Source organism: Myotis brandtii, unplaced genomic scaffold (assembly GCF_000412655.1).
Source record: "Myotis brandtii unplaced genomic scaffold, ASM41265v1 scaffold907, whole genome shotgun sequence".
NCBI lineage: Eukaryota > Metazoa > Chordata > Mammalia > Chiroptera > Vespertilionidae > Myotis > Myotis brandtii.
Genome location: NW_005371734.1, coordinates 1,321,523 through 1,346,200, shown reverse-complemented (window position 1 = coordinate 1,346,200; position 24,678 = coordinate 1,321,523). Strand labels below are relative to the sequence as shown.

At 35.5% G+C, this 24,678-nt stretch overlaps 1 protein-coding gene across 1 annotated transcript in view; it reads right to left on the bottom strand.

The window, feature by feature from the left end:
• The window catches only part of LOC102249415 (receptor-type tyrosine-protein phosphatase zeta), a 134,595-nt gene that overhangs the window by 62,849 nt on the left and 47,068 nt on the right, over positions 1–24,678 (bottom strand). The window contains exon 2 of the mRNA XM_005885492.2: positions 12,223–12,288. Within this exon, the coding sequence (XP_005885554.2) occupies positions 12,223–12,288 (66 nt within the window). The remainder of the gene's footprint in view (positions 1–12,222; positions 12,289–24,678) is intronic.

The window sequence follows — 24,678 nt, the reverse complement described above, 5'->3', positions numbered from 1 at the left end:
GGACTGACTATTCATTGTTTATCTTGAAAACATGTGTGTCATTGGTTGTATCTGGTTGACTGGAAAGGGATGAAGTTCTTTTTTGTCTTTGCAGTCTCTCAGTGCATTGTCTTGATGTTCTGGTTTAATGCTTATCTACACTAATAAACAAGAAAGATGCAAATTGACCATACCTTTGTGACACCCACCAGCCAATCAGGAGTGAATATGCAAATTAAACCAACAAAGATGGCGGGTTAATATGATAAGCTTGAACTAGTCCACTTATAAAACATTACAATGAAGTTGTATATAATAAACTTGATGTAGACCTGGAGCATTAATAGGTCCCTGTAATCAATCATTATTTTCAAGACAGTAAAAACTGAGATTCGAAACATAGTATAACCAAATAGGAGTCTTGTCCCCAAACAAGTATTTTATTTTTAAAATATATTTTATTGATTTTTTATAGAGAGCAATGGAGAGGGACAGAGAGTTAGAAACATCGATGAGAGAGAAACATCCATCGATCAGCTGCCTCCTGCACACCCCCCACTGGGGACATGCCCACAACCAAGGTACATGCCCATGACCGGAATCGAACCCGGGACCCTTCAGTCTGCAGGCCGACACTCTATCCACCGAACCAAACTGGTCAGGGCAGAAGGCCCATTCTTGTACGAATCTTTGTGCATCGGGCCTCTAGTTCAATAATAAAACAGTTCCCTTTCTCTACTACCTTTATGGAAAGGATTTCTGAGTTGGGAGATTTTATTTTTAATTATATTTTCTGAACAGAAGATATTAATACCAGTTATCTCTGGAGGGTGAAATCCCAGCTATTTTATATTTATATCTATAAATAATATATACTTTATATGTATATGTTTATAAATATTTACTTATATTTACATTCAAGGGATAAACAAATAAAATCTATAGTCCTAAACATATTTGAATATATTTCAAAGTGATTTTTTGTAATCCTGTGCTTCAGTCATGAAAATATATAAGAAATTTTATATTCATTTTAATAAGAAATTTTTCTGAATATAATAAGTGAGTCATTTATATTATTTTTCAACTTTTTGCTCTTTGAAAATCTTTGGTTTAAAGATTCAGAATTGTCATTAGGAAAACATAGGAAACTAACTAAATAACCCTTGTATTCAGTCTTCACTGACTCATAAAATAGGAAGGCCAGCTTAAAATAACTGCAATGGTATTTTGCCTAAAAGTTGAAAATGTTTAAATGAGTTTTGTGTGGCAATACAAACTATGGCCTAATCTTAGATGTTTTCTTAACCATCTAATGATCTTTCTTTTTTATTTTGCTAAAATATATATTTCACGTAGTAGAGCACTCCAGAGAAAAGAACACAGAGAGATAAAGAAGTTCCAGAAAAGGGAAGAACAATGCACATAGATATGAAACCCATAAGTGTGAGCACAGACAGAGGAGCAACAGCCAGATGTTCTCAGCTTGAGCTGCCAAAGGACTTGACCAATCCATTCAAGGTGCTGCCAGAGGGTTACTTATGAGGCTGGGCTAGAGAATCTATACAATTTTAAGAATACTCATTAGTATCTAGTTTTACTACTAGATAAATTTTGCTGTGATTATTTGATCAGGATATCTACAGCCACACTTTGTTTTTTTAATTCTATACTAAATGATTGTTCCAGGGAAATAAGTTCTGAGTCTTTAGATCATTTAACTGCACTCTGCTCAGCCTCTACAATGAGGCATACTCTACTGATGATTTAGCATAGGGAAAGTTTTCCCAGGACACAGATCTTAGCTAAACTCTTGAAAATATACAGTTGATAGAAAGTCCTTGTCTATAATATGCATTCAAGCAAGTCAACTCCTTCTAAATCCTTCTGTGAGACTCGTGCAATCTGTTTGGGTTCCAGTTAAGATGCTGCCAAATAATAATCACTTAGGTTTGCAGTGAACTTGTTCAAACAGCTCTCCTACGACATTTATTTGAACCATGAACAATTAAGTGGGGCATCATTAAAAACTTTTGACAAACAGCAAAACGGAAATATAGAGTATGGCAGACTGGTGAGTCTGAGTGTTAGCGATGTCCACAAAGCCTGGCTTACGTGCTCTCTGCTCTGATCAGATGTCTGGGGCTTCCTCTCCCTGCAACTCAGCCAAGCAGAGGCCTTATATTCTGCCTGGTGAAAACCCAAAGCTGTGGTCCTTATCCAACTACCTTACCCTTCTTAGCTAAGTGAGTTGAAAACCTTTTGTTTCAATATACTTGTTTTAAACTTTTAGTGCAACATAGGTAAGCAGCATACACTGAGTGGTGAACGTCTCTGGCCTCTTTTGGCCTTCCATAGTCTCATTCCTTGGTGGTAACCACTGCCAACAGGCTGGTATGTATCCTTCTAGGCCTTTTGTCTATGTTCATATACAAGTTTTTACAGAAATGAGATAGTTCTATACATAGAGTTCTGGAACTTGCTTTTTCACACCTAAGTTGGAAACGATAAGTGAACAGTATGTTTAATATAAGGAGTGATGAATCAAAGAGGAAAATACAATATGTTACTGTAAAAATATATTTTAGATTTTAGAAGAAAAAGGATGCCTGGATGAGCCAGAAACCAGTCATTGTTCTACGTCAGGGGTCCTCAAACTTTTTAAACAGGGGGCCAGTTCACTGTCCCTCAGACCGTTGGAGGGCCGGACTATAGTTTAAAAAAAAACTATGAACAAATTCCTATGCACACTGCACATATTATTTGTTTTTTTGAAGTAAAAAAACAAAACGGGAACAAATACAATATTTGTATTTGCATGTGGCCCGCGGGCCGTAGTTTGAGGACCCCTGTTCTATGTGGATTTAAATTTTCTTTCTGAGATACATTTAGCCTACTTTCTCCTAGTGTAAGAGAGATAAAACATTAAATCCAAGAATGTCCAAAAATAAATGCCAAACATAAAACCACCCTGCACACAACCTTCTATTATGGCTCTTTAGTTTGCCATAAGTGGCATCTTCTAGTTTATATATCTATTGGACTGGAAATACTGTTTAGACAGGATATTCTATTTATGACAACAGAATCAACTCAGTATTTAAAGCCTCCTTCCTTCTGAAGTGTTCAGCCAAGTGTCTAAGAGTGACACCTGTGTGGCCTTTTTTACTTATATCCAATGCAACCCTTTAACTAAAACTTTACAAATATCCAGGTTTTAAGAACTTGACAATATATCAAAAAATTTTTTTTTCAATTTCAAGTTGCTCTGAAATATGGTAAAAAAACAACAATCACAAAACAGAATATTTTTAAAATCCAGGAAATAAATACATTTTTTTATTTTTTCAATAAATTTTTATTGATTTTTATCTTATTTTTATATTTTTACATATTTTTAATTGATTTCATAGAGGAAGGGAGAGGGAGAGAGAGATAGAAACATCAATGATAAGAGAGAATCATTGATCAGCTGCCTCCTACATGCCCCACACTGGGGAGCAATCCTGAAACCTGGGCATGTTCCCTGACTGGGAATTGAACTATGACCTCCTGGTTCATAGATCGACGCTCAACCACTGAACCATGCTGGCTGGGCAATAAATTTTTATTGATTTTAGAGAAAGAGGAAGAATGAGGGAGACAGAGAGGGGAAAAAAGTTGATGTGAGCGAGAAACATTGATTGGCCACACAGAGATTGAACCTGCACCCTGGGCAAGTTCCCTGGCCAGGAACAGAGCTGGCAACCTTTTGGTGCCTAGGACGATGCTTCAGTCAACTGAGCCACACCAGACAGGGCAATAAGACTCCATTTCAATAGTGATACTCCTCAGAATGCAGCAGTGAAAGCCCATCTATTGCTTGAAGTTGCAAAGTTCTAATACCTCAAATGGAGGATCTGAACATTTCCCATGATGATTGTGGGTTATGTATTCAATATATCAAAAAAAGAAAGGCCAAGTAACTTAGTTTTTATTTTTATTGAATTGTCTTTGTTCAGGTATTGTCATAGAAAATTTTAGGTTACTAGGAAGAAGGAAATTCACCTTCTGAAACCCTTTAATAAAATGAAGTTACTAAGGAAAGAACTAAATTACTAAGGATTTTAGTGCTGACATTCCCAGTTTTAACATTCACTATTTTGTCTCAATGACTAACACGCCTTGCTCACTTTCCTATAATAACTTTAAAAACGGGACTGTCAACTGTATTTACCAACCCTGTCATTTCTCAACATAATTATAGCAAACATCCTATATAGTTGTTTTTAACCTATATAAAAATACAGCTGAAAGAGTACTACCTTCTCTTCTTCCACCCTCTATTTCTCCACCCAGCGGGTAGCCAGCAGAGATTGCCATTGTTTCTTCACATATAATAACTGTGTAATCTTTCATAAACAACCTTAGCCTAATGTGATTCCATTTCAGTAATATTTTAAATGGCTATGGTAAAGCAATGAGCTCTCCTGTAGATAAATGTCATGATGTTCCTAGTAATTTTTAATAGAATTCTATATGTACAAATATTCAAGGGCAAAACCTTTCTTCTGAGATATCAACTAATCTGACACATTTCAATGATAACACAATACAAGAAAGAACAGAAATATATAGCTCACCGAGATAAACTGTTTGAATGAATCCAGCATTAAGTGTAGTCAAAACCAATTTACTTCAGCCATTCAACAATTAGTTAAAGTTAAGAATCTTAAGACTTTTATCTAGGGAGTATAGTTTTTCACTTTCTAGGTGTAATAGTAAGCATAGAAATTGAAAATACTATCAACCTTTAACTACTTGTGTTAACAATAAAAAGAGATAATAAACTTTATAGTGAATAATCCACAGTATAAATGCTTGGTTAGGTGTAATTTGCTTGAGAGAGACACATCCATTTGGATAAAGACTTTCATTTGCTTTCTTTTTAACACTTTAGGAATTCAGAAAAAAAAAAGTAATCTGTAGTCAGTTGGAGCTAAGCAGTTGTAAAATGTCCTCATCTGAAACATTCCCTTTTGAGACCTATACCACTTCCCCACACAGAAAATGACATTTTTTAACGAGTCTATGCCTTTGATCAGCAGATTGTCTCCTAAAGGAGCGGGAGCCAATAGGCCCTGTTATAAGCAAGATGAAGAAACTTGAACGTAAAGCAAAGGACTGGGGGAGCATTTGAGATCTCGCTCCCTGGCATATGTTATCAGTTTGGCTCAAAAAAAGCTCTTACAACATTCTCTACAGGTTTGGATGTTTCTTACATTGACATTTACTTGGCGTAGTCAGCAGGACTCCAAAGAAGCCTACCCAGGATGACCCCAGAGACTCGGACCTGGGGCCAGGTACAAGCAGGGGCCATTGTGCCCTACTGGCCCCCAGCTTAGTATTGGGTGAACTGGGGAGAGTTTCATTGGGATTTCAGGCCTCCGTGCTTTGAGTAGCAGACCATGACTTTATTTGGACTATTCTTAGAAAATCCTTGGGGTGAGATAACCAAGGGAAAGGAAAAAAAAATGGGTTGTAGTTTTTCATTTTAGATTTTGAATCGTACACTTACTCAGAATCTGAACAAATATTTGCTGGTTAAATGAGAGACTGAACTCTCTTTAGCTCTGAAAGAGAGAGAACGTTTGCTTCCCCAACCAGAATAGCCAATGGGGTGACAAGAGTTGTTTCAAACCCCATGTCTGGAGTGGCAGACATGGGCATCAGGAGTTGTCTAGTGCAGTTATGCATAGTTGATTCCAGAGAAGCCAGTGGGAGCCCTGGGGAGAAGGGAAGGGCACCCTGGAATGGGTTCACCCCGAGAGAGGGGCCCATGCCTGGGAAGCACCACAGTTCCATCACACCCGGTAAGCTCTTGCGGCCCTTTCTCTACTATTCTTAGGAAACTAAGAATCTTTGTGGAGTTTCCTGAGAAAAATTTGCCTCTAGGGCACAAAGTAGTCCTATACAGAGAGCCACAGCATTAGGCTCATCTAGAGATGTGCACATAAAGGCTGGTACTCCCTAGAAGTTTGTTCAGACTCCACAGATCTCAAAATTAACACGGGAAATAGAGCCTCCCACTCCAGCAAGGCCCACCATGGTCTCCCATTAATATAAAGATGGCCAAGATGAGGATCCCTTCATACTTCTAAATTAATTTCTGTGCACACAATTAGAAAAAGCTAGCTATAAAATTAAACATTTCATTGGTCTCCAGAAGCTTCATAAAAAAGTGTTTAGAGAAATAGATCAACCTATTATGTCATTTAGATGTCAAAACAATTCTTTAAGGTGTTAAAAACGGCTGTCCTTATTTTAAAAGGAGAAGGTCAGTTAGAACTTGACTTGTCAAGGGCAGATATAAATCATAAAAAGCCCCCAAAACAAAATTTGAATCCAACTGTTCTCTGTGTGTGTCTATCTGGGTATGCATATAGATGTATATTATAAATATGCGATAATTTTCTACTTCCAGATGGTATTGTCAAAATTAATTTAAAGGCAAGCACTAGTAAGGATTGAGCATTCTAAAATTCTCAGAAATATAGAAACTAACTCAATGCTTTTCAAGTTCCTGTGATCTAAGATTAATCCTTAGTAAATAAAAGCTAGCTTAAGTTGATGGTTTAGTAAAATAAATAAGTACATCAATAAATAAATAAAATAAATACGAGAGAGCAAGAGAGAGCAAAGAGCTGTGCATTGTTTATGCCAAGACCCCTCCACAAAAGCCTGGCCACTCTACAGATGCCAGGTCTATACACAATTAGCCCATTAAAGGGAGAGCTTTGTGGCTTCCTTTTAAGACAATAGGATATACACAGTGGTATCTGCATTGGTAAATAATAAACCCAACGTTAAAAGTGTTGTCTTCTCCTGACCTGGTGAGGCAAACCCAGCTGCTCAGGGACCCTGGTCTGCTGGAAAACACACAACACTACACTCTATCAGTCAACACACATTGGTGCTTGGTGAGAACTGTAACCCTCTCTCTCCTTAGGCCATTTTCTGATTCTAGGTTTAGGAAGAATGGAGGACACATTAAAGCTTGTTTTTCATTTAAGTCATACCTGGTGAATATCTGAGTTCTCTCTTTAAAGATTTATTGTCTAGAGGAAAATAACTTACTTTTAGTTCCATCTCTAAAACTAGGTGGTTGTTAAGAAACTAAACCCAGATGATTTTTATCTATGAACATGTCTCTCTGTATTGTTTCCTAAAAAGGCTATCTATATCACTTTTTATTCACAGCAAAAACTATCCAGAGTGGTGAACTTTTAAAAATTGGCTGTGATATTCTTGGCAGTTAAAAATAAGAAATATAAATGTAACCAGCCAAAGCAGGTAGAAATTTAATCCTCATGAAAAACTTCTTGGAGAAAAGTTTATCCTGCAATCAGCATTCCCAAACACCTACTAGTGATATCTAGATAAATCTTTTTATAAGGTATCCTGTATTAAATCCCCAAATAGTGACATCAGCAAATATTTTCCAGGATAACAAGAGGGCTGTCCATCATGATGCTATCTTCCGTGGTTATAAATGCACTCCAAGTATTCAGACTTTTTCATAATTATTAGGAGGGCAAAAATGTGCTGTCACTTTTATAAAAGACTAGGATTTTGATTTTGGAGAAAAAGAAAGACAAAATGAGTTACAGTGGTCAGATATAAAGTTACAAAGCACAAAAAGCTTTGAAAATAGAACAATATAATACTTTTTACATCAGTTACTGGTAATAAACTTACAGCCTGGAGCTGTTCTTTGCAAATATCTTTTCCCATTCGGTTGGGTGCCTTTTTGTTTTGTTGGGAGTTTCTTTTGCTGTGCAGAAGCTTTTTAATTGGATGTGATCACATTCATTTATTTTTGCCTTTATTTCCCTTGTCTTTGGGGTCAAATTCATAAAATCTTCTCTAGAATCAAGGTCCATAAGTTAGTACCTATGTCTGCTATGTAATTTATTTTTTCAGGTCTTATATTTAGGTCTTTGATCCATTTTGAGTTAGTTTTTGTATTGGGAACAATCAATAGTTTAGTTTCATTCTTTTGCATGTGACTTTCCAATTTTCCCAGCAACATTTATTAAAGAGGCTTTCTTTTCTCCTTTGTGTTTTTTGGCTCCTTTGTCAAAAAAAATATTTGCAGCTATACATATGAGCTTATCTCTGGGCTCTCTGCTCAGACAAGGGGTTAATATCTAAAATATATAAAGAACTCATGTAATCCCATCAAACAAAAAACCCAATTAAAAAATGAGCAGAGAACCTGAATAGACACTTCTCCCAAGAAGACATACAAATGAACAACACTACACTCTATCAATCAACACACACTGGTGCTTGGTGAGAACTGTATGAAAAGATGCTCAGCTTCACTAGCTATTAGGGAAATGCAAATCAAAACTACAATGTGATACCACCTCACACTTGTTAGAATGGCTATTATCAACAAGACAAGTAGTAACAAATGTTGGAGAGGCTATGGAGAAAAAGAAACCTTCATTCATAGCTGGTGGGAATGTAAACTGGTATAGCCACAATGGAAACAATATGCTAGCTCCTCAAAATATTAACAATATAGTTATCATATGACCCCAGCAAGCCCTATTCTGGATATCTACCTGAAAATTTTGAAAACATTTATTGGCAAAGATATACTATGCACCCCTTTAGTCATTGCAGCATTATTCATCCTGGCCAAGACATGGAAGCAACCAAAGTGTCATTCAATAGATGATTGGATAAAGCAGATGTGGTACATCTATACAATGGACCACTACTCAGCCGTAACAAAAGATGAAATACTGCCATTTGCAACAACATGGTTGGACCTTAAGAATATCATGTTAAGTGAAATAAGTCAAACAGAAAAAGTTAAGAACCATATCATTTCACTCATATGTGAGATATAAAACTCAAAGCAACAAATGAACAAACAAGAAAAATAACACATAGACATAGACAAGTATGGTGATTATCAGAGGGAAGGGAGGTGGGGCCATTGTAAAGGATAAAGGGGGTCAAATATATGGTGATAAAAGATTATTTGACTTTGGGTGGTGGGTATACAGATCATATATCATAGAAATGTACACTTAAAACCTACATAATCTTACTAACCAATGTCACCCCAATAAATATCATTATAAAATAAACTTACAACCAACTGATAGTACATATAAAAACAGACATGAAAAATTTATCTTTTATATCAGTACATATGTATTACTCTCTATCTAAAACCAACTTTCTGTAAAAATAAGTGTAAATGACATGTATCTTTAAAGAATATAACATGATGCCAAAAAAAAGGTTTAGGAGAAGCATTTTGGCTTTTCTTTATTATAATCAAATTAATTTTAGAGGAATTCCCTAAATAATTCATTAAAAGTAACAATATTCTCAGGTCAGAAATATATTTGAATCAAGAAATATATTTGAATAGTCAAGACTTTCAAATGTTTCAAAAGTAGGAAAACATGTTAGCAGTTATTTTCTACAATTTTTTTATCTCTTCATTTGGATCTATCTTGGTATTTACTCTTGTTTGATGACTGTTTTATTGTTAACAATTTTTAGCCTTAGCCTTGGTATTATTTTAATATGGTAAGACTAAGAGAAAATATTTTTCCTCTTATGCTTAAACACTTTACTTAAAAATCTTACTTTAAATACAATTTAAAGGTACTTAAAAGTTACCTTTATCTTTTACTCAAAATAACCTCTCTTAAAATCATTGTTTTATGAGTTATGTATATAATAGAGAAGAAAGAATTGGTCCAGGGCCTGGAATCAAATCCAGAGAAAGTAAGACACAAATTTATTCAAATAGAATATAACATGTACAATTTTAATAAAAAAGTGAAATTGTTTAGGAGAAACCAATGAATCACCCATTTTTTTATATTAGTTATTCATGTCTATCATTTTTATTCACATAACCATTACCTCAAGTAGTATTTATTTATCATATATCCTTCCAAAACCCTAATCAAGACCCTGTTGTTTGGGGTAATGTAAGAAATTAAGTAATCAGAAAACTACAAATTAAAAATGAGATTGTAATTTTTGTCAATAAAATTTTCTGAAATTAATTGGATTACCTCTATTAATATTATAAGCATTTAGGCACTTTGATATAATAATCCTTTTTATTAAAGTTCAATATTCTGAAAAAATTGCTTAAGTAACTACTAATTGCTTAAGTTTGGGGATGTTTACTTTCCTGGGTAATAGCAAAACATTAAAAAAAGAAAGAATTGCAATTAAATAATTAAGTGGTGTAGAATTATAAATAATTTTTGCTTTTATATATTCCTCAGGATTTGAAATGGTAAAGTTAAAAAACTGGTATTTCTTAGATATACGGTCATAATTAAAAATGGGTAAATTAAGGGCAGGTCCTTCCATATAGTAATATCATACAGATCTATCTCATACCTATCTGCCAGTAATTCACAGTATAGGTAAGCCTTAATTTGCTCATTTTTCTTGCTCTGATGAATATCTTGATTATTTTCCAAGTTCTCATTTAACTTATTTCATTGAAGAGGTCATACAAATGGCTAATAGAAATAAAAATCTTGACTTCAGTGGTAATTAAACAAAACAACATAAAGCAAAATGTCACTTTTAAAGCTATCAAATTAGTAAAGATTTAAAAATGACAATCACCAATCCCGGCTAGCATTCAGTGGGTTAGTCTGGAAAACAGTTAGGCTATGTGTATCACGAATTTTGAAGGAACGCATTTAATTTTTTTGTACTCAGTAACTGCCATATCAAATATTCTTTAATAACCAAATGATAAAATTACAAATAAAGACATATCAATCTGTCTATTCATCTAGTGTTGTTTCTACAGTAGCTTAAATATAAAAAAAATAATGAATGGTTAAAAATAAAACATGATGATCAACAAGAATTATCACTGAAATGAGTAAATGCTCAAAAAATAATTTCCAGCATATTGGATGCATAACTCTATATATAAAATATACAAACATAATATAATAAAAACTGGCCTAAAAGGAATATACAATTTTTTTAGTGGATATCCCTAGAAGTACTTAAGAGTAATTTTTATATTCTTCTTTGTCCTTAAACATATTTTCTAAATTTTGTACAACAAATATTTACTACTTTTAAAGAAAGAATAAAAAAATATAAAATGCATGCCTATCTATAAAATCCATGGTGCTGTTGCCCTTCACCTATAAAATAAAGTTCAAATTGGCTATACTCATGTTAAAGCCCTTTCAATCTGATTCCATTTTATCCATCCAATTTTATTCTTTTTTCCCTTTTTATTGAATTTATTGGGTTGACATTTGTTAATGAAATTATATAGGTTTCAGGTGTGTAACTCAATAACACATCATCTGTATAATGTATTGTATGTTTACCACTCCAAGTCATCTTCCATCAACTTGTCCCCTCTTTACCCTCCTCTACCTCCCCCTCTCCCCTTTCCCCTGGTAATTACTATGCTATTGTCTGTGTCTATGAGTTTGGGGTGTTTTTTTTAATTAATTGCTTCACCTTTTCACTCAGCTCCCCAACCCCTCTCCACTCCTCTACCACTCAACACTGTCTCAGATGGTCGCCAGGCATGTCATGGCCCATCTAGATGCCGCCCATCAGGCCTGGAGCCTCTGCCCTAGGGTTTCTGACCATGATGTCTGGTTGTAATCATGTAAAGCCACCTTCAGATATTCATGATGCTCTAAACCAAGGTTGGCAATTCTAAAAAATCATTTTGGACCTGGTTCCAATGAGTGCAGCACAGTAACTCAGAAGGAAAACCCCTCTGAGAGCAAAAATCCCATTAGTACTTGTTAAATGAATAAAAAAATCACTACTGTCCTCATAACAATAGTAGTAACATTTCTTGAGAGCTTTCTGTTTATAAGAAGGCACTGTTCAAATTTCATTTATCTTAATGTCCAGAATACTCCTCCATTTCAAATATGCATATTTATGCACATTTCCCAAGGAGATAAAGCCACTGGAGAACTGGGATTCACATCCAGCTCTATTTGATGCCAATATCTCTACACTAACAAATTTGCTTATGGGAAATCCACTAGAAATCATTTTGCATATAACATTTGTATTAGTTAATCTAAATGAATATCCATGTAGCTAAGTTAAAAAAGATAATCTGACTACAAAGTTTCCTATTACATATAAAAATAGATAAAAAGCCAATAAAACTTTCTTCTGAAACTCATTATACGTTAATATGTTTACCTGTATAGGACCAGCCAATCTCTTCAACAAGTTTTCTCTGTTGTCTATAGTATCCATAAGCCCAATCTATAACCAAGAAAAAAAAACAATTAATGTATAGAAAAACATGAATAAATTTTAAAAAAAAACACCCAAAACGTAAGATGGTCAAATTATCCATGCCATGAATGGTCCCTGATTACCCTTACCACATCGCTTTCCCAACCCCAATCACTACCATTATAGATTCCATTGTTGCTCTTTTTGTAGACAGTGTACATTTTAGGAGGCAATTTAAAGAAGGCTGAAGTTCAGGCAGGGACAAAGCATACATTCTGGGTAAAGCAGGAGCAATTTAGAGGGGTTTATCCCAAAGAGAGATGGGTGTCAGGCAGTTCAACTTTCCCTATCTTCAAATTTTTCTTCCCATTCCCTAAGTCTAATGCTTAAAATCCTATTGATTATTAGTAATACTTTTTGGGTTTATAAAAACACAGGTTTTATCTGTAAATGCTTCTGGGAGACCCAGAGGTTATCATGCTTTGAAAGTTTGCTTCTTTTACAATACAAAGTTAAATGAGGTGCCTCGAAAAAGTGGGAATTTAAATGTGTGTGTGTTGGCTGGGAGAAAGGTTATGTTAGAGAGTGTAGGTAAATCTGTCGCTTGGAGAAACAGAGATGCCTGAGTTGGGTAGCACAATGGGAAGCTTAGGGCATCATCAAAGCTTAGAGATGCCTCATGACTAGAAAGAAAGGCTCTAGATTTAGAACATGGGGAAGGAGGTATAGGAAGGAAAGTGGGTAGAAGCCTGTGATGTTGTGATTTATAGTAAGAAATATATATTTGGTCTCCATCACTGTTTCTGGCATAGAGCTCCTAAAACCTTGGAATTTCTTCATTGTAGAGAGCCATAAACATGTGTCTTTTTTATATTAATGAGGACACTCACCAACCAATGGTCCTGGGAACCACCTGATGATTAGAGGGTTGGAACTCTCCGTCCCTTTCTCGCCCATCCTCTGGGGAGTGGTGAGGAGCAGGATGAACCACCTGCCAGTGGTCAGTGTTTTAACCAACCATGCCTATGCAATGAAACCTCCATAAAAACTCAAAGAGGGTTTGGAAAACTTCCCAGTTGGAGACATTCCTGGTTGGTGAACATGTGGAGACTTGGGGACAGAGGCACACCTGGAGAGGGCATGGAAACTCCGAGCCCTTTCCCCATACCTGTCCTAGCTTCTCTTCCATCTGGCGGTCCATGGGTTGTATTCTTTCATAATAATCTGGTGATCTAGTAAGTAAAATGTTTTTCTAGGTTCTGTGAGTCACTCTAGCAAATTGATGTAACCGGAGGAGGGGGTCATTGGAACTCTAAACCTCAGCCAGTTGGTCAGAAGCACAGGTGAAAATATGGATTTGGCGACTGGCGTCTGAAGAGGTAGGGACAATCTTGTAGGACTAAGCCTGTACGATCTGCTGCTCTCCCATGTAGATAGTGTCAGAATGGAGTAAAATTGTAGGACACCCAGTTGGTGTCCAAGAATTGTTGGTGTGGGAACCCCCCGGCCCCACAAGTAGAAATTGGTTCCAGAACCTTTTAAAATCAAAGTCTCACTCTGCAAAATTCAAAATTTTGCCTGGAGTCATGCCTGCACCCAAAAAATGGGGGTGTTTGGATGGGTCCTGCTCCTTCTTGTGCCATTGTCCCTTACACCCAGACTGCACTATCATTAGTACTCTGTGGGTCAAATAAATCCTTTCAAATAAATCAGGTTCCAAACCCTGATCAGTGTTGACAAAACTGTTTCTGTAGAAATGGCTACAAATAGTTTACAAGAGAACTTATAGAATGTTATTCAGAAATTGAGGATCTGTCAATAAAGCCTTCATTGGAATGCAAGGATTTATTTATATTGTACCATACTATACCATTCCATATTACACCATACCATACCATACCATTCCATACCATACCATATTATTCCATACCACACCATACCATACTATTCCATACCATACCATTCCATACCATACCATACCATATTATTCCATACCATACCATACCATTCCATTCCACACTTATACTGATATTCTCAATAGCTAAGAAAAAAAACTATGTTTTTAAAATTCTCAATAAACAGTTGTTTTCTCCTTATTAACAGTTCCCAATTTCAGGGAAGCAAATATCTTAAGGACATTTCAGAAATTATTTTCCTTTTTTCTACATCACATACTCTCTGATTAGCTCAACATGGTAATAAATAATTGGTAAACTATTTTATAAAAACCGAAAAGCAGGCCAGCTATGAGAAATACACATTATGAATCCATAGAATAATAAAAATATACTTTGGAGAAATAAGGGTTTTGTTTTTATTTAAAATTTTTTATAACCATAAATGCTAGAAAATATTCCATTGGCCATCTAGCACATTTCAACACTTATTTGTTTTTATAACAGCTTTATTAAAATGTAATTCACATATCATACAATTCACCCATTAAAGTGTGCAATTTAATAGCTTTTCGTATATTCACAGAGTTGTACATTCACAGTACAATTTTAAAACATCTTCATTATTTTCCCTCAAAAAACATATAGCTGCCATTCCAAACCCGACACCCAAAACCCTCAGATCTAGGCAACCACTAATCTACTTTGTCGCTATAGATTTAGTATTCTAGACATTTCCTATAAATAGAATCACACAATCTATGGCCTTTTGTGACTGGCTTCTTTAATTTAGCATAATTAGTATTTCCAAAGTTCATCCATGTTGTAGCATGGATCATTACTTCATTCCTTTTCATTGCCTTAAAAATACTCATTGTATGGTGACCAAAATGGTCTTAAAGTTCCCCTCAGCTTGAATAAACTTTGGACTGGCTTCTTCTTGACTCTAGGCCCCTGACCTACCTTTTCTTAGAGTTTAGAAAACTTGTATGGTAAATTCTCTCTGTGTCCCTTTGAGATGTAAGTCTTTTTTCCTAGCCACTGGCAGTTTTACTCTCAGAAATGTACTCTCAAGGACAGGGGAATCTTCTCTTTGAAATGTAATCATCAAAGGAAATAGCACCCTTATCTCCTGTTTCTGAGAGGGTAGGAGCCTAACTTCATTGGGGTGCCTGCTCCAAGTTGCAAAAACTACCCCTGTGTCATAAAGTTATGCACTTATTTTTCCTTTGAATAAAGCCAATTGGCAAACACAAATGGTTTATGATTTTCCCCTTAATGTCCTGCAGTACTTTTCCACTGGGGCTCATTCCAACTTTACCCCCTCTACTTCAATGGAGTTGAATTCAGACTTAATTATGGCTTCTTTCCCAATTGCAATAGCTTTGAATAAAGTCTTCCTTGCTGTTTAACCTTGTCTGGTACAATTTTTGTTTTGACAATGGATGTACCACATTTTATTTATCCATTCATCAACCGATGAATAGTTAGGTTGTTTCTTTTTGGGGGGCTATTATGAATAGAATTGATATTAATATGTATGCATGTATTTGTTTTTCTACTTAAAAATTAAATATTAGGTTCCTACTTCATTTATCAAATAGAGTTATCCCATAGTAAGGTGGTCATTTATGGTTAAAGTGTTTCTTCATGATCATCAAGGAATCTATCCAATTAAATGTTAGAAAACGTCTCAAAGGTCATTTGACTCAGACCTCAAGAGTCTACAAAAAAAAATAATTCCTGCCCTGGCTGGTTTGGCTCAGTGTATAGAGCATCAGCCTGCGGACTGAAAGGTCTTGGCTTCCATTCATCAGTGGATAGAACATCAGCCTGCGGACTGAAAGGTCCTGGGTTCCATTCAGGTCAAGGGCGTATGCCTGGATTGTGGGCTCGATCCCCAGTGGGGGGCATGCAGGAGGCAGCTGATCAATGATTCTTTCTCATCATTGATGTTTCTATCTCTCTCTCCTCTCCCTTCCTCTCTGAAATCAATAAAAATATATTTTAAAAAAATTCTTATTTTAGAGTAAGGTAATTTATGCCAAAGAAATGTAAGTGGTGTGTAAAGGTAGTGACGGAAATGAACACAATACACATGGCTCCTGCCTCCTACTCCACTGAGCCTTCCCCAGTATCAGTGATTCCTAACAATCCTGAGCTATTTGTTACTATCCAAAGGTATGTTGCCTGAGCAGGAACCACTATAGCATGTATACCTTCAAGAGAAACAAAATAAAACAAAACGATACAGAAATCATTTAGATATATAAATGACTGAGAATTGACTGTATACCTGATTTGAAATGGCTATCAATTCTAATTTTCCTCTGAAACTTTGCACTGACCACAGGGAACAGGTTTTTCATCCTATTATATATTATAAATATAAATATTTTTAAATGTAAGACTTTTTGTCCTCTAATGCATTTTGATGATTTCCGATCAAAGACCATACAAACCCTACATTTAGCAAGTATTGCATTGAAATAAATAAAACAGTAAATTCTTGTTTAAACGATTCAGTCTAAAAGATGACAGCAAATAGCAAATTTTAGCTTTCCTTGTAGGGCTCAAACAATGAGCACTTGTCCTTGGTTTTTAATTGCTTACATTAAGAAATGAAACAGGGGGCGGAATCTCAGAGGGAAGGGGTGGGGGGTAGATGAGTGGAAGGTAATCAACCTAGGACCCTGTATGCATATATGCATGGCCCATGGACACAGACAATGGGGCAGTGAGGGCCTGGGGTGGAGGGTGGAGATGGGCTGGAGGAGGTCAATGGGGGGAAAAAGGGGACATGTGTAATACTTTCAACAATAAAGAGTTATTATTAAAAAAAAAAAAAGCTTCTTTTCCAATACAAGATTCCCAGGTGTTGGTAGCTCCTTCAGTTCCTTTTCATATTGTTCTCTTGTTACTTCAAACAATCCAGTACACATTCATATGCTAATTGCATAGTCGTTGAGTGTGAGAGAGTATCTCCTTAGAGGTCTGATAGATAAGATGTGATAGCTCCAATGAACAAGAAAAAAGAAGCTAGGGTCACTGTTTTCCTTGCATTATATACTTTGAAAATCAGTATATAAAACAGAATCTATCAAAGTAAACATTTTTAAACCAATTAAAATAATAAAATAGACTTCTGTTTCTGTGAATTTTAGTTTCTTTAGTTTTATATATTTTTCTTTTTATTTAAATGTATTTGCCAGGTCTGTTTTGGTGTGTTCTGTAGTGTTAAAACTAAGAAATAAATTTCAGAAATGAATTGTACACATGATACACAAGAAAATATACATTAGAAAATATTTTTTAAGGCTACTCTAAAATTTGTCCTAAAATATTCTTCATGAAATGGTTTTATAACTGCTACAAAAAACGGAGAGAAATTTGCTTTATTTTATTTCGGTAACCTTAAAAGTATCTGTTGCAACATATTCGATCTTATACTTACCTTGAGCATGTAGATATATGCAAGTATATATATGCAATATATATATATTTTTTATATTCAAAGAACATAAAGAAAAATATGTGTATAAAAGATATAGGTAAAATTAGCATTTTTGCTCAAGTTTTTACAACAACAAAATCAGAGTGCTCACTTCCTATTAAAATATCATTATATTTCTAATTACAAAAATGCCTCTGATTTTTCCCTTAACTTAAAAATAGTCTCTGCTTCTTGCTGATTATCATGTATTCTACTTTATTGTCTGTATCCAAGTACATAATCTAGCAATAGTGCTCTGACAAAATACACACACACTCTTTAATGCTATAAAGTGGCCAAATATTATGATAAGGAGAAGAAATTCAGTGGTTTTTAGAAAAAAAAAAAAAAAAAAGCTTTCGGTGGAAAATAACCACAGATATAAGTTTGAAGTCTAGGATTCTAAAACTAAATTTCTCTAATGGACTTTGCCAAAGTAGATGATACTAACAAATTTCACATCCTTTAAAAGAAAATCATGAAGGAACTTCAGAGGAGGGGCAAAGGAAGTCAGTTGATGGCAGAAATCTAGAAAGGCAGAGGAGAAATACATTAGAGATGAATCTTTAAAGCCCTTGATTAAGACTGACAAGGAGACTGGGAGACAGGGACTGACAGGTTCAAGTAGAGGAAAGGCATGCGCACCAAGCAGTGGCAAATGCTGAAACCAAAGGTTTAATAGGCCAGTTGGGCCCTCATGTAGGGTCTGCATAGGTCACTAGGAACTTATTCTTGGTGACAGCTCACCGTGATACAAAAGTCACATCAATTTCCATACTTTTTGTTTTCATCCAACTCTCTCCTCTTATCTACATTTCTTTTAAAAACAGGAAGGAAATAGTCTGCTGAGTTAACCAGAAAGTATAAATATATTTCATATACTGTGTATATTTTAAAGGGAAATATTACAGAAGAGTATGTAGCCTGGCTGGTGTGGCTCAGTGGTTCACCATCCACCCATGAACCAGTAGGTCACCAGTTCGACTCCCGGTCAGGGATAAAGCCAAGGTTTAGGGCTCAATCCACAGTAGGGGGTGTGCAGGAGGCAGCCAATTGATGTTTCTCTCTCATCGATGCTTCTATCTCTCTATGCTTCTCCCTTCCTTTCTCTATAAAATCAATAAAAAGCATATTTAGTAAAAAAAAATAAGATTGTGTAATAATGTAATAAATATTTCTAATTGAAGTGAAAGAGGTTGGGGGTGGGTGGGTAAAGAAATTTAGGTGGCTGGTATCTGCTTGAAGGGGGACCTGGAAAACCTGAAGACAGTTTAGTGTCATTGGAGCGATTATCACCCACTAAATAATGTGGCAGTCAGACACCCATAAGACTGAAGTGGCAGGGATAAAAAAGGGCGATCGCTACAGCAGTCATTAACCATCTATTACTAGAAACAAAATAATAGAACTTCCCTCTCAGAAAAGAAAAAAAAATCAGAAATATGAGTTCCTTTAAGAAGAGAATTAGCAGTTGATTAAAGAACACCTGTGAACACATCACCTTACTTTGAAAGACCTTTATTTCATATCTAATAAAAGAGAAACATGGTAATTAGCCGTACAGCCGCTACCCTTCCCATTGGCTAATCAGTGAGATATACAAATTAACTGCCAACCAAGTACAAAAAACGGAGAGAAATTTGCTTTATTTTATTTCGGTAACCTTAAAAGTATCTGTTGCAACATATTCGATCTTATACTTACCTTGAGCATGTAGATATATGCAAGTATATATATGCAATATATATATATTTTTTATATTCAAAGAACATAAAGAAAAATATGTGTATAAAAGATATAGGTAAAATTAGCATTTTTGCTCAAGTTTTTACAACAACAAAATCAGAGTGCTCACTTCCTATTAAAATATCATTATATTTCTAATTACAAAAATGCCTCTGATTTTTCCCTTAACTTAAAAATAGTCTCTGCTTCTTGCTGATTATCATGTATTCTACTTTATTGTCTGTATCCAAGTACATAATCTAGCAACAGTGCTCTGACAAAATACACACACACTCTTTAATGCTATAAAGTGGCCAAATATTATGATAAGGAGAAGAAATTCAGTGGTTTTTAGAAAAAAAAAAAAAAAAAGCTTTCGGTGGAAAATAACCACAGATATAAGTTTGAAGTCTAGGATTCTAAAACTAAATTTCTCTAATGGACTTTGCCAAAGTAGATGATACTAACAAATTTCACATCCTTTAAAAGAAAATCATGAAGGAACTTCAGAGGAGGGGCAAAGGAAGTCAGTTGATGGCAGAAATCTGGAAAGGCAGAGGAGAAATACATTAGAGATGAATCTTTAAAGCCCTTGATTAAGACTGACAAGGAGACTGGGAGACAGGGACTGACAGGTTCAAGTAGAGGAAAGGCATGCGCACCAAGCAGTGGCAAATGCTGAAACCAAAGGTTTAATAGGCCAGTTGGGCCCTCATGTAGGGTCTGCATAGGTCACTAGGAACTTATTCTTGGTGACAGCTCACCGTGATACAAAAGTCACATCAATTTCCATACTTTTTGTTTTCATCCAACTCTCTCCTCTTATCTACATTTCTTTTAAAAACAGGAAGGAAATAGTCTGCTGAGTTAACCAGAAAGTATAAATATATTTCATATACTGTGTATATTTTAAAGGGAAATATTACAGAAGAGTATGTAGCCTGGCTGGTGTGGCTCAGTGGTTCACCATCCACCCATGAACCAGTAGGTCACCAGTTCGACTCCCGGTCAGGGATAAAGCCAAGGTTTAGGGCTCAATCCACAGTAGGGGGTGTGCAGGAGGCAGCCAATTGATGTTTCTCTCTCATCGATGCTTCTATCTCTCTATGCTTCTCCCTTCCTTTCTCTATAAAATCAATAAAAAGCATATTTAGTAAAAAAAAATAAGATTGTGTAATAATGTAATAAATATTTCTAATTGAAGTGAAAGAGGTTGGGGGTGGGTGGGTAAAGAAATTTAGGTGGCTGGTATCTGCTTGAAGGGGGACCTGGAAAACCTGAAGACAGTTTAGTGTCATTGGAGCGATTATCACCCACTAAATAATGTGGCAGTCAGACACCCATAAGACTGAAGTGGCAGGGATAAAAAAGGGCGATCGCTACAGCAGTCATTAACCATCTATTACTAGAAACAAAATAATAGAACTTCCCTCTCAGAAAAGAAAAAAAAATCAGAAATATGAGTTCCTTTAAGAAGAGAATTAGCAGTTGATTAAAGAACACCTGTGAACACATCACCTAGCTTTGAAAGACCTTTATTTCCTCAGTATTCTATTATAATATCTTTGTTTGATAAGCAAGCTGAGTTTATGATCCAAGTGATCTAAACCAAAACCCTGATTAGATAACTAAGGCAAACTTTCCAAATAAAATTAAATCTGCCCATGATATAGTAGAGAGTCTATATATCATACATGGCAGATTTTCTCTGGATTTTACTGTCATTCAATATTACTGTCAAATTGTGTCATCATGTAGCCTGCCTTTACCAATGTGAATTATAAACTTTTATCCAGTATATGTGCAAAGACATTTGTGAAACATAATTTAGCTAAGTATGATGATTCAGGTAATAGGCTTGTTTAGGATACTGTTATAGTTCAAACATAATACTTCCTGTTTATTCTTCAGATATAATAAAACTCCCTAAAAAAGTACTCCTCTTAAAAATTATATATTTATATATAAATTTTACCCTAAATCATTTGTTTCCCAATTTCAGCTACTGTTCAGTGTTAGTAAGAAGAATTCTACTGGTTTTCTCTTCTCTGTAAAGATTTAAAAATTAAAGTACTGCTTACAGTCTTGAAACTTAAATTTACAACTTAATGCCAAATAAGAGGGTACTTAATTCATATTGATAACAACAAGGAATTCTGAAAAGAGATGAATTACTAAAGTCCAGATGACCTCTTCATTTAAAGATAAGGTTAAAAAGATGAAAAAGTATATTCTTGAGACACTATACTGAAAATGGGAAAATTATCCAGAGAGATGGAAAAATTAAATATCCTATATAATCCTATATAATAAAAGCATAAAATGCTTAGTGTCTGTTCATCCAGTCGGCCATTCAACCAATCCAAGTGTAATATGCTAATGATATGCTAAGGCAGCTCAACCGCTCACTATATGTGCACTGACCACCAGGGGGCAGACAGTCGACCAACTGACCAGTCACTATGACGTGCACTGACCAGGGGGCAGATGCTGAGACCAGTAGATTAGCTTGCTGCTGGGGTCCAGCCAATTGGGATTGAGCAAGACAGGCCAGACACACCCTGGAGCCCTCCCACAGTCCCTCCCTGGCTGACCAATCTCCTGCGTCCCTCCCCAGCCCTGATCTTGCACTGGTAGGGTCCCTCAATCCAGCCTGAGGGACTCTACTGCCCCCAAGTGTATGAATTTCATACACCGGGCCTCTAGTAATAGATATAAAAGATAATTAAATAAGAGCACAAAGGGAGCTATTTCTTCCATATGCTTATTTTGGTAGTCAGATATCTAATTAAATACACATTTCTCATAGGACTAAGGACAGACTTGGAGGTGAGCAATTAGATATTACTGTTCCCTAGACACTGAGTACTGTGTGTGCTTCCCTAAAAAGATTTGTATGTTGGCAATTTATCTACCCAAGCTACTGAAAACTTTTCAATGAAAACTCAAAATATTCACAAGCTTTTCTTGAAAAAGTAACCAGTGTATTTTCTTATACTCCTTAGATGTGTGAGTTTAACCTAATGTGATTTATTTGTATCCTTAAAGTTGAGGCCTTTTCTGGCAGAAACATATGAATAATTTTAATCTGTATTACATGAGCAATAACACATGCCTGTTCCAGAGAAGTTAGAAAAATAAAGATAAGAAAAATAATTTTAAAAATCACTTATAATCCCATCTCTTACAAACAGCCAGTATAATTTTGTGCATGTTATACTACGTCTATGTAATAAATTTATAATTTATGTAAATTGATTTACACTACTTCATTATTTGGTGACTTGTTTTTTTCTACATAATAATAAATCATTGATATATTCTCAGTTAATAGTAGGGTTTTATAGCCTCATAACAGTTCAGTTAAAACATTCTCTACATTCTGAATATTAAAATGAAAAGTTGATTTAACTTTGGAAAATTTATTCCTTGGACTTAAATTATATGGGTGATGAAAGTTTCCATTAAGCTAGTTTGAGCTTTATGTATAAAATAAAGTCTGAAGGAGAGTAAGCAACACTTTTTATTTTCCCTGTCAACTGTGTTCTACTACACCAAGGAAACACTAAAATGGCACAAACTCATTGTTATTGTACAGGGCTATAATTATCACAACTACCCAGGTTTATGACAACAACTAACAGTGAAATTATTCCACTATAAGAGAAAAACACAATTGTTGATGAAATAATGGTGATGGGATCAAAGATAGAAATAACAACATGTGTGAAAATAGTTGTTAGAAGGAGCTAGTATAATTTTGTGCATGTTATACTACGTCTATGTAATGAATTTATAATTTATGTAAATTGAATTACACTACTTCATTATTTGGAGACTTTTTCTTTCTACATAATAATAAATCATTGTTATATTCTCAGTTAATAGTAGGGTTTTATAGCCTTATAAGAGTTCAGTTAAAACATTCTCTACATTCTGAATATTAAAATGAAAAGTTGATTTAACTTTGGAAAATTTATTCCTTGGACTTAAATTATATGGGTGATGAAAGTTTCCATTAAGCTAGTTTGAGCTTTATGTATAAAATAAAGTCTGAAGGAGAGTAAGCAACACTTTTTATTTTCCCTGTCAACTGTGTTCTACTACACCAAGGAAACACTAAAATGGCACAAACTCATTGTTATTGTACAGGGCTATAATTATCACAACTACCCAGGTTTATGACAACAACTAACAGTGAAATTATTCCACTATAAGAGAAAAACACAATTGTTGATGAAATAATGGTGATGGGATCAAAGATAGAAATAACAACATGTGTGAAAATAGTTGTTAGAAGAAGGAGCAAAAATAATACTAAAAGTGGGAAGAGAATCAAATCTGTAGAAGAAAAAGCATATGAATGTGAATAGAAAACATGGAATTCACCAATATCCTATCTAATAAAAGACAAAAAGGGTAATTGACCGTACCTTCGCTACGCTTCCCATTGGCTAATCAGGGTGATATGCAAATTAACTGACAAGAAAGATGGCAGTTAACTGCCAACAAAGATGGCAGTTAATTTGCATACATAGGCCCAATGATGGGAGGTGAAAGGGGAAGGACGGAAGAACAGTGATTGGAAACCCAGGCAGCAGGCAAGATCTTGCCCCCCGGCCCTGGATCGGAGGACCGGGCTGCCTTTGCCCTCCCCGCAGCCGGTAATCGCCATCGGAAAGCCGGGCCGCAGGCGAGCCCTGTGATCGCCATGGTGATCGGAGGGAGAGAGAGCCGCATCGCGATCGGAGAGCCAGAGCGCAGGCGAGGCTGCACCCCGGCACCCCAGCACCTGACAAGCAAAGGTCAAGGATGAAATGACTTTTCCCAACCACATCTGCAAATATCTTGAGGAAGGCATCACTGAAGAGTTCACAACTGTCTTACTTGGCAAGGAAGAAAAAAGTTGGCAACGGAAACAATCCCTTACATCAAAGTTAAGGTCCCTCTGAGTAAAAAAGAATATTTCCAACATAAAGGAGGGAGCAGGAAAAAATAATAGGTTCTCATGACTTCCACTGAAGTTTGAGCATATGACAGAGTCAAAACGAACATACAAATTAAAACAGACAGTGGACATTCAAATGACCCGAATCAACTGTCACTGTTTGTCCCAATAGCAGCAATGCTTATGTGATAATATAGTTTAACAAACATACAAAACAAGTCACATGATAAGAGAGGTTCGGCTTCTAAAGTAAATTGAATATGTTCTTTAAAAATTCTCATGTCCTCCCCTGTGACTATAATTCTTAATTTTCCAATCAGAAAATTACCCCAGGTGATCCAGTAACATGTAGAACT